Source organism: Phaenicophaeus curvirostris, chromosome 3 (genome assembly GCF_032191515.1).
Source record: "Phaenicophaeus curvirostris isolate KB17595 chromosome 3, BPBGC_Pcur_1.0, whole genome shotgun sequence".
Classification (NCBI taxonomy): Eukaryota; Metazoa; Chordata; class Aves; order Cuculiformes; family Cuculidae; genus Phaenicophaeus; species Phaenicophaeus curvirostris.
In genome coordinates, this window is record NC_091394.1 from 43,644,873 (window position 1) to 43,656,245 (window position 11,373).

General features: G+C 39.4%; 2 protein-coding genes across 4 annotated transcripts in view; one reads left to right on the forward strand and one right to left on the reverse strand.

The window, feature by feature from the left end:
* The window catches only part of CIDEA (cell death inducing DFFA like effector a), a 557,707-nt gene that overhangs the window by 220,036 nt on the left and 326,298 nt on the right, over positions 1-11,373 (reverse strand). The window lies entirely within an intron of this gene.
* Positions 4,138-11,306, forward strand: LRRC14B (leucine rich repeat containing 14B). 3 transcript variants are annotated; one of them, XR_011337171.1, is made up of 3 exons: positions 4,138-5,094; positions 6,788-10,715; positions 11,246-11,306. XR_011337171.1 is itself a non-coding variant. In XM_069853803.1 (3 exons), the coding sequence occupies exons 1-3, from the start codon at positions 4,536-4,538 to the stop codon at positions 7,431-7,433; spliced, it is 1,080 nt and encodes a 359-aa protein (XP_069709904.1). In that variant the 5' UTR covers positions 4,469-4,535; the 3' UTR covers positions 7,434-10,772. The 3 variants fall into 3 exon arrangements, 2 of the variants coding, with proteins under 2 accessions (XP_069709903.1, XP_069709904.1); XM_069853803.1 differs by lacking the exon at positions 11,246-11,306 and having other exon boundaries at positions 4,469-4,578; positions 4,704-5,094; positions 6,788-10,772; XM_069853802.1 differs by lacking the exon at positions 11,246-11,306 and having other exon boundaries at positions 6,788-10,761.

Here is an 11,373-nt window from a genome sequence, read left to right on the forward strand (position 1 = left end):
CCTGCTCCAACAAGTCCATGTCTTCCTTGTGCTGAGGTCTCCAGAACTGGATGCAGTACTCTAGATGGGGGTCTCACCAGAGTGGCACAGAAGAAAAGAATTACCTCCTTCTACCTGCAGGCCATGCTTCCTTTGACAGAGCCCAGGGTACTGTTGGCTTTCTGGGCTGCAAGTGCACATTGCCAGCTCATGTCTAGCTTTTCATGCACCAGAACCCCCAAGTCCTTCTTGGCAGGACTACTCTCAATCCCTTCATCCCCTAGCCTATATTGATACTAGGAATTGCCCCTACCTATGTGCAGGACCTTTTGCTTGGCCTTGTTGAACCTCATGACTTCTGCATGGGTCTACCTCTTAAGTTTGTCCAGGTCCACCTGAATGGCATCCCATCCTCCAGACATCAGCTGCACCACTCAGCTTGGTATCATCTGTAAATCTGCTGAGGGAGCACTCAATCCCACTGTCTATTTAACTGGCAAAGATATTAAAAACACTACTGGTCCCAATAAGGACCCCTGAGGGACACCACTTCTCAGACACCTCCATCCAGTTGTTGGCCACTACTCTCTGGGTGCGATTGTCCAGCCAATTCCTTATCCACCAAACTGTCCACCATCAAACTATGCACCATTTTTATTTCTGCAGCACTTTTTGTGTTGCATCTGCTTAATTTTGCCTTCAAATAGATGAGTGGCATCCCTAATATAATTAAAAAACATTTAAGATTAGATAAATAGAATTTGTCAAGATATTAAGTATTTTCCTCTATTTTTCTACTCCAGTTCAATTATAGCGCATGACGATGTAGGTATTACTATATTTCATACAATTGTGCAAATGTTGAAAACAGCAACATAGAGATGATCCATGCATGACAAGAAAAAATGCACAAATTGCTTGAAACCAATATAGTTTTATTGTCTTTCAAGGTTTAAATAACTAGTTATTAAGGTATGCACACAGTTTTTTAACTTGCTTACATGGTATAAAATACACCAGTGGTCCAGAAGTTCCAACATAAACTGCTCTAATAATGTCCTAGAATTTTATTATAATAAAGGAACTTTTATGGAGTTAAAAAAACTGAGATAAATATTTGTAGCTGCTTTTATATACAAGAAAAATATTGCTCATTTACTGGACAAGACAGTTTGACTCCTTCCTTCAAGCCTTTTTCATAACTGTTTTAAAAGAAATAATAAATTTAATACTTTTTTCCATGTTATATTTGGTACTATCATCTGCAACTTTTTCTGCTCAGCATGGTACTGTGAGATTCTGATGCATTTCTCGGCAGGCATTTAATCTTCCATACTGACAATTTCCAACAAGAAAGTGGGGCATGACATGGAGCTCAAGTCAATAAAGCTGATGTGACTCTTTCTGGGTTTGAACAAGGCCATCTTGAGACACAGTAAGCTTTGCCAGCCAGGCAGATTGTCTCAGAAACCTTTGTACAAATGACATTGGAAAAATGAGAGGTGCAGAACAGGAAAGGGGGAGACAATCTGTGGAAGGTGAACAAGAGAATGGTGTGAGGAACAGAAGGGATGGAGGATGTGAATTGGACATGTAGGCACTTAGAAAAAATTTAACATTATTGATTTGAGGGGTTTTCTAAATGACAGAAAAAAAAGAAATAAATTCACAGGATTGTCTTGTGACCAAATCTCAATCAAAGCTAGTAGAGAATAACCCAGAAGATATATTGAAATCCCCATTGTATGGCAAAAAGGCCCACAAATTAGATATAAGGCAACCCCATGAAACAAAACAAAAACCACTACAAAAGAACACAATAATATAAACATTACAAATAACTTAGTAACTTCTAGATATGCACATTCTCTGTAACAACATTTGTCCAGAAAAGTATTTAAGACACTGTAATGGAGGTATCCAACATTGCTTTCCCTGGCAGGCAAATACCATGTTAAAAGAAAAAACATTTTGCCTGCTGCTGGTTAAGACAGGTTTTTCTGCCACTAAAACATGTCCCTGAGCACCTCATCTAACCATTTTTTAAATACCTCCAGGGATGGTGACTCAACCACCTCCCTGGGCAGCACGTTCCAGTGCCCAATGTGAAAAATTCTGTGAAAAAATTATTTCTGATATCTAGTCTGAACCTCCCCAGCTTTAGGCCATTTCCCCTTGTCCTGTCCCCTGTCACTTGGGAGAAGAGGCCAGCACCCTCCTCTCTACAACCACCTTTCAGGTAGTTGTAGAGAGCAATGAGGTGTCCCCTCAGCCTCCTCTTCTCCAGGCTAAACAACCCCAGCTCCCTCAGCCGCTCCTCATAAGGCCTGTTCTCCAGCCCCCTCACCACCTTTGTTGCTCTTCTCTGGACTCTCTCCAGAGCCTCAACATCCTTCTTGTGGTGAGGGGCCCAGAAATGAACACAGGATTCGAGGAGCGGTCTCACCAGTGCAGAGTACAGAGGGAGAATAACCTCCCTGGACCTGCTGGTCACACCGTTTCTGATACAAGCCAAGATGCCATTGGCCTTCTTGGCCGCCTGGGCACACTGCTGGCTCATATTCAGTCAGCTGTCAACCAACACCCCCAGGTCCCTCTCCTCCAGGCAGCTTTCCAGCCAGTCTTCTCCTAGTCTGTAGCACTGCATAGGGTTGTTGTGCCCCAAGTGCAGGACCTGGCATTTGGCCTTGTTAAACCTCATGCCATTGGACTCTGCCCAGCTGTCCAGCCTGTTCAGATCCCTTTGCAGAGCCTCCCTACCCTCCAGCAGATCTACACTTCCACCCAGCTTAGTGTCATCCGCAAACTTGCTAAGGGTGCACTCGATGCCTTCATCCACGTTATTGATAGTTATTGAACAGGGTTGGACCCAGCACTGAGCCCTGGGGACACCACTTGTGACCAGCCTCTGGCTGGATTTAACTCCATTTCCCATCACTCTCTGGGCCCGGCCATCCAACCAGTTTTCCACCCAGGAGAGTGTGCACCTGTCCAGGCCAGTGGCTGACAGTTTCCTAAGCAGAATGTTGTGAGAAGCTGTGTCAAAGGCTTTACTGAGTCCAAAAAGACCATATCCACAGCCTTCCCCTCATCCTGTAAGTGAGTCAACTTGTCATAGAAGGCGATCAGGTTAGTTTGGCAGGGCCCGCCTTTCGTGAACCCGTTTGACAGGGCCTGATCACCCTGTTATCTTGCACGTGCTTCATGATAGCACTCAAGATCACCTTTTCCATGGCTTTCCCCAGCACTGAGATCTGACTGACAGGCCTGTAGTTTCCTGGATCCTCCCTCTGACCCTTCTTATAAACGGGTATAATATCAACCAGCCTCCAGTCAAGTGGAATTTCCCCAGTCAGCCAGGATATTTTCCCATTCTGTATCACAATGAAACCATGATTTCTCAAGCAACAGGGAAGAAAAAAGAATGTGGTTTTTTTCATCTAACTATTTTTTTTCCATAATTTTTTTTCCATCCTAAGAAACAGCAATAGGGTGCTTGCCTAGGAAGTTATGAGAAAGTTTCACCTCTGTGCTCTGTCTTGTTCAGCTTATCTTGTACTTAACTTTCAGTCTCTTATCACAGCTGTGTGTCCTGGTCTTCTAGAGTCTTTTGTCTTTTCCAATGGAGCCACTATATTTAACTATTCCTTGCTGATAGGAGGGCAAATAGAAGCGACATTGTGTAGCTCAATTGTGTACCACCTCAGTCATTCCTTATGGCTACAGTTTTTAGGAGAATGTCTATGCTAAGTGTGAGAAATCTTCCCCATTGAAATCAGCATGTGAATCCTCAGCATATCATCTTTCATGGAAGGAAGTGGAATACAGATCACGTTACATGTTTAAGTTGAAACTCTGAGTGCTTTTATTTTGTGGCGCAGAAGTCTTCTCATGTATATGTGCTGCCCTGATCTTAGTGTTTCTACTGGACAGCAGTCTGTACTTAGCTGAGTTAGTTTTGTTATAAGATTGTTTAAATGAATTAACTCTTTCTGCATAAAGATCTCTCAGTTAATTACTGCAAAATCACAGTATAGTTCCAAAATAGAAAGCAGAGAATCAGCATGTGACTGCTGATTCTGCCTTCCCACCAAGGCTTCCATTAGCAGCAAACAGCAGCTGCAGATAAAAATAGAAGGTGATAAGCAACTAGGATCTTTAGTTAAACACAGAAGTCACTCTTCATAAGAGCAAGGAGTCCAGTGCAACAATGAAGTCTCTGCAATTCATCAGTGCTGAAGCATTCGTGTCAAATGCAGAGTTTGCCAGAAAAAATCTCAGTGGTATTGCCCGTGATCTTTTTCCTCTTCTTTTTAAAGCCAGCTACTTACTGGAGCAAGGGGAAGTGATACATGACTTGGTAGAGAACTGGCCGCTTGTTGACTTTAACATAGGAAAACTTTTGGGAGCTACTGTGGACTACCAGGAAGACCTGAGCCATCGAACATGCTCAGTGTGCTTGGAAAGCTGCTTGACAGGGCTGAGGGACTATGTGCTGAACCATCCATCTTCCTGTGTGAAAAGATTGAAAGTGGTGGACCTGACCGGTATGAAAGATGTCGAAGTTCAGTTTTGTCATTGTAAGAAGACAATGGGCAGGTGGGCCAGGACACAGCTGCTCTCTAAGCTTTGTTTAGAACTTGTCTTTTGTCTGCAACAAAGACAGTGTGATCCAGGTATCTTTGAAATCAGTATTGATGTGCTAATTGAATTGTTTGTTACAGATCGAAACTATGAGCTGATAGTGCAGGCCCTGTTGAAGAAATCCTATTGTCCACTGAAGATTTGCTGTGTGGCACTCAGATTTGACAACCTGGCTTTGCAGAAATTCTTCTATATCATAAAGCTCACTGATTTGTCTTTGTTGCGCAAACTGGAAATAGTTCACAATGTTCGCTTGGAAATGGAACACCTGGAAATACTCCTCAACAGTATCCACTTCCCTTTATTGACATCCTTGACTTTGCCAGCACGAACATTTAATGTGCAAAGGTTCACAGCTGCAGATGAACGGATGCTTAGTGACATTGGAGAAAAAATGGGTGAAATGATGCAGCTGACTGAGCTGAGTGTGCCATTTTCTATACTCACAGGAAGAATACAGAAGCTTCTCAGGTAATTTGGTCATCCTGCTTTCAGCCAAGCTGTAAAGAACAGCCCTTTGTGCCATCAGTGGAGTACCTTGGACATCAAGGAAGTGAGTGTATCACAGAATGTGTGTGAGAAGGGGCAGCAGCAAGCTAGGAAAGAGCATTTGTTGGGGGGAATTGGAAGCCAATGTATATTTAATATAGTTGGAATTGCTGACAGTTCTTATTAATATCTTCCAGAGCTCATCTGATGAGTATATACTTTCAGCTTTCACATTAGAGAGGTGTACACCCAGATATTTTGATGTGCCACGTTCTTGAGCTTATGTCTCAGTCAGCTTAGGCTAGTCTTTGGCGCAAGACCTGAGTTGTATTCCAAGAATTTTTCAGGATATCTAGTGAATCATTATCTTCTAAAAAACATGCAGTAATCACAGAATCACAGAATCACACAGAATCACAGAATAACCAGGTTGGAAGAGACCCACCAGATCATTGAGTCCAACCGTTAACATTAAACCATATCCCTCAGCACCTCATCCACCCGTGCCTTAAACACCTCCAGGGAAGGTGAATCAACCACCTCCCTGGGCAGCCTGCTCCAGTGCCCAACTAATGATACTAATGATACTAATGATACTAATATTCCACAGGTACTGTATTTTTAGATGGACAGGGACATAAGAGACTTTGATTTGAGACTTTGATTTCAATTCTTGATTGTATCCATTGATCACAAGGCAAGAGAGTTCTGATGGCTTTCTGTACTCGAGATTAAGTTTATATACAAATAATTGTGATTAATTCCTGGGAAGAGTTGACAATTCTCAAAAAGATAACAAGCTGTCAGTGAACAGCATTCATATTTGAACAGAAAATGTTTAACTGTATGCTTAGAGCATCAAAAAAAAGGCAGAGTCAAGTTTCATCAAGAAAAATGACCTTAGCTTAATATTCCTCCTGAACAAAGAATTAATTTCATTTAAAAGTTGTGGGTGGCACACTACGTATATTGATAGAAATAAATTACAAGCTTCTGACCTTGAACCAGCTGAGTTCTGTGGCAGAAGTCTCACTTAGAATTTGTTTGTATGAAAGAGATCGCTTGTTTTTCAGCTGTCAGAACTATTTTATATGCAATTAGAATTTGTACATATAATCTCAGGTACACTTCTTCCAGCCTTCATCATCATAAGATGTCTTTGCAACTCCAGAATAATACAATGTGTAAAGCTCTGGGGCATTTACAAACATTAAGTAGAAACAAAACTAGAAACAAAAGCAGATGTCTTATTAGAATAGTGATTGGGGTTTTGTCTTGGAATTAATCCTTCCTTAGTGGAAGTTATTTAAATCTCTGGAATTATAACAACTTTCTACAAGAAGCAGTCACCAGTTTTTTTATGGTAGTAATGATTAAAAATTCAGCAAGTAATAGACATATGACAATATATAACTGGTTACAAAATAGGCACATAGAATGTTGCCAGATCAATCCACATTAAAACAACACTCATAAATAAGAAGCTAATTCATGGAACTGATTTCAGGAAGAAAATGTTGTGTTAGCACATGCTTCTCTTTCTCAAAAGGAGTTAGAAAAAATAATGAATGTTGCAGATGGCTGTATTCATAATGTGAATATTTTTATGAAATTTTGTAAATGTAGCTTTTCAATGTTTTATGTCAACCCCTCTTATTTCTCTTTAATTCTGCAGCCCACTAAAAACTCCACTGAAGATGCTGGATGTTTCTAACTGCTCATTGAACCATGCTGATATGGTCTATTTAGCCAATAGCTTCCATGCTAATCACTTAGAAGCCCTGGACTTGAGTGGTCACAACATACTTGACCTTTATCCATCAACATTCTTTAAGTTTCTCAGCCATTTCTCTTCAGTGCTCAGAATTCTTACCTTGGAGGACTGTAACATCCAAGACACTCACCTCAACATGTTGATTTTAGGTTTAAGCCCTTGTCAGAAACTACAGGAGTTTAAGTTTCTTGGAAACCCACTGTCATCACAAGCACTTAAACATCTTTTCACTTTTCTCTGTGAGTTGCCAATGCTGAAAAATGTGGAGTTCCCAGTTCCAAGGGACTGCTACCCTGTTGGCATCACCTACCCAATTGATGATGCCAGTCTCTGCAGATTTGATCACCAAAAGTATGAAAGTGTCGCAGAGGAGCTTAATCTCATTTTACTCCAAGCAAATAGGGAGGATGTGAAGGCTTCAACTCCACTCTTCGGCAGTTATGACGCAGCTGTTCAGGAGACGAAGAATGAACTGGGAGCTTACTTGATCAAGTCCTTCAAAGAAACTTTAGAAAAGTTCACTACTTCTCTTAACAAAATGAGTTAAATGTGTAACATAGTTGTGATGAGATGCTCTGTCAAATCAGAAGTTAGTTTACTCTCTCTAGAACTGCACCTTCATTGACTAGCCTTGAATTTTCTCCCAATTCTCAGCTGAATTTACTGTTTGTTTGTTGTTTACCTCTGCTCATAGGAGGTATTTTAACTCTGCTATACCTGTTGCATACTACTTATGGAAGCACTACTTTGCTCTTAAAGGAGCGGCGGACCTCCAACAGCTTATTATTTTACACATAGGAACTTTGTTTCTCATTAAAACGATAGGTGCCTAAGTTTGGCTGATTTCTTACACAGTTTCTCTGGATTTGTCAGTGGAACTTGTAGCCTTACAGAAGAGGCAATGAAGTCCTTTCCCAAGTCCAGCAGGAAGACCCAAAGAGTGTGCACCTATCCTCACCTATGGTTCTCTAAATCAATTTTTAGTTTTGCCCCTCGCTTTCTGAATTCACTAGTCTGTGTTTTATCCAATATATTCCCAATGGTGGGGAATGTATAACAGCCTCCATGTCCCTACTTTTAATTTGCTTTTCTGGGCATTTCAAACAAACATTTAATTTCAGCTGCATTAGGGATGTGGGCCATGAGTTGGCTTCACCGCATGTACTTACTAGTGCTGTTCCTCAGCCAATGTGACTAAGAGGAGTTCTCTTCTGTCAATATTTACTACTTTGAAGTGTGGTTTGATGCACTAAGACCTTTTATTAAAACACTGTAGCTCACATTCTACTTACAGTACTTGAAATTTTGAACCAAATAATCCCATGTCATAAATCAAGGGCCTGCATAATCACTCTGGTGTGCAACCCTTTGAATCTTTGTCATATGTATTCTTACTTGCATATATACAATATAATGACTGAAGCAGAATTGCTATAGCTAATTAATATAAAATATCTAATATGAAAATCAAGTTACAAAAAGTTAGATTTTTTTTCTGCAATGTTTCAAACATCTTTTCACAAATGTGGGGACTGCAAAGGAATAGGTTATGTTGTTGCACATGCAACATAAATGCTTGAAGGCTCATTACATTGCAATCTGACTTTTGAATTTTGATACTACCTTAAACTCAGAATGCATTTATCTTAGCTAGTGAATTGGCTGCATTTTGATAAAACAGAATTAATGTTAAGGGGTAAAACAGCCAGCAGACTGACTCATATCTGGGATAAAATACAGATAGCTAAGCTGTTAACTGCAATCTGGCTGGTGGATATTTCATGCTAATCATAATTACTGACAATTATCTTAATTTAAACTAATGATGCTAAGTTGCTGAACTCAGTAGTACAAAACTATGAAATTAAAATAATAAAGTTTAAAATTGTAATAATTGTAAAATTTCACAAATATTATTGGAAGCTTGATTCCAGCAGATCCCCAAAACTTCCACGGCAGTTGTAAAATTAATATTCAAGTGCTCACACTTCAAGCAAGAATTACGCTTTGATCTGAGGCACCTACATTGTAAAACATGAATTTAGATAGAAAAGCCTAAATGATCTTTTATTTTAGAAAAATCCAAAAATCTTAAAAATATAATTTCATAATATGCTGTCGGGTATATATTTATTTTGGACTCTATACTGTAAGTCCATGGAAGTACAATTCCACAACTAGAAGTGGATCTGGCTGAAAAAGCAGAGGTTTAAACCTAAGCTGTTATCAAATTCCCATATTCAATGAACATTTTGAAGAATAAAACTCATTGTTTTCTATAATGTCACCTGCGCCAGCCTCATCGCAAATGGCCTTTTAATGAACTAGTCAAGGATTTAAATTAGAACTTAGGAAAAAGCATTTTAAACTTAATACCCTTTTAGGCAATGAAAACCTGACATGTTGCCTTTGAAAACAGTCCAGGGAAAAAGCGATTTCACCTCTTCAGACTCACTGCTTACAGGGAAAGATAATGGCATTTCAGGCACCTCAGCTACAGTAGCTTTCAGAGGATGCTCAGATGTCAGCTTCACAAATTGATTCTGGCTGTGCAGCATCTCGAGTTGATCCTCCAGGCAAGAGAGAGTGTTTGGTCACTGAACTGGATTGTTGTATCTATGTTGTATCTATGGTTTGAAACATCAGGGAAGAGGTGAGTGAGAGAGGAAGATTTCCACAACTAAAGAGGTTTGTTTCACTAAGATATATATTTTTCATTTACACATTTGTTTTGGGGTTTTTTTCTACTTTTTTCTCATTTTTTTAAGATGTTATGTGATTTACTTCTATTTCAGAGAAAATTAAATAGAATGCCTTGATAATCAATATATTAAATGTTTGCAAGCTAGGAAGTCATCTGCCATTCAGAATTTGCTAAGTAGTCTATCAAAAATATTTTAAAAAAGAGTAGAGGCAGAGAAACATCTCCCTTGACTTGCCGTTCACACTGCTTCTGAGGCAGCCCGGGATACAGTTGGCTTTCTGGGCAGATAGTGCACATTGCCAGCTCATGCTGAGCTCCTCATCCACCAGCACACCCAAGCCCTTTATTCTTAAGCAACTTGCTAAACTAATTAAGAGTTGTTTTTATTGTCACTTATGTCATAAAAGTATCACCTCTCAAGAATATATCAAAGCTGCTCAGACCTCACAATGAAACTAATGCCAGAAAAACAAATGTAAGTCATAGTAATAAATACTTTTTTTTTCAAAGGGGTAGCAGATCAGCTACTTGTGTGTCCTTTTTACATGATACCTGTATTTTCTATAATATCATTACCTCAGAAAACAGTCAATTGTTTCAACATTCCGTTTAATGAAAATTAGGGTTTTCAAAGTATTCCCTCCTATCTAGGTTTTGCTCCAACTGAGTTGAGTTTTATGCTAAAATGAACATATTTATGCTTGGATCATTGGAGCTGCTGAAGAATGTTAGGTGCCAGCTACTTTACAGCTACAAAGCTGTGCTGCTGTTACATAAGATTTCAAATAGGGACAGAGGCCACACGTTACTTCTTTAAGCTCTTTAAGATCTAATGGAGACTATTACTTGCGTTGTTTTCTGACCGATAATTTAGACTAGATCTTTTTGTTTCATTCTGCTCCCTCAAACATAAAAATGAAGGTTTAGACTTCAGTGTAAAAAAGGACAGCAGTGAAGACCGGTGTGTTCAATGTCAATCTAAAACACTTGAGAATAAAGATTTTTCTGTGTTCATTTTTAGCTTTTCACACGTAAGACCAAACATCTACTACAACACTAATATTGCTCAAGAAACTGGCAAAACAACCAATAGGGTCACTTAAAAAAGCAAATCAAACAAGAAAGGTATGGAATGATTTCCTATGCTCTGTGCTTCTAACTGGATTTAATTACTATCTTGAATCATTCCTAGTTCCCTTCTATATTCTTCTTTTTCTGTATTACCATTCAAAATAAAGCTTTAGCTGTGTTTTGTAAGGAAGGTTCAGGGTATGAAATTTAGGGATTTATATTAGTGCTGTAACTATCTCACTGAATATCTCCAGAGTGCTACGTTTTGTTTATTGTCTGCCACTGAATTTAACTGCTTCCCTGTCATATAACAAAAGACTCCTTTTAAAAAGGAGTGCATAAATATTGCCTTTGAATTATATATGTTAAATCCATATTGTACATGATGACAGCTACCAATTACAGTGACTATTTTTTCCTGAAATCATAACACACAAAGCAACTTTACCTTTCTGTCTCAGAGTACATTTAGCCTACTAAATATTAATATATGCAGGTAGGTAAGGTGGTGGAGGGCCATAATTTAGTAGGAGACAGGTAAGGCTTGCGTTGATGATCTCTAATGATTCTGTGAACTCTACAAGTCTCTGCAGACCTTTGATGCTCCCATCAGAAAAGTCAGAACGCACCCTGTGGCACAAAGACGTAATACAGAACTGCACATCCAGAATGGATACAACTCCACAGAAGCACACACTACGAGAATGGACCC

What these genes read in the sequence shown, in the direction of transcription:
- LRRC14B (XM_069853802.1), top strand. Translation starts at nt 4,190, where the DNA reads ATGAAGTCTCTGCAATTCATCAGTGCTGAAGCATTCGTGTCAAATGCA. An exon ending in AGAATACAGAAGCTTCTCAG is followed by an intron (nt 5,095 to 6,787) that starts GTAATTTGGTCA and finishes TTAATTCTGCAG; the next exon opens with CCCACTAAAAACTCCACTGA.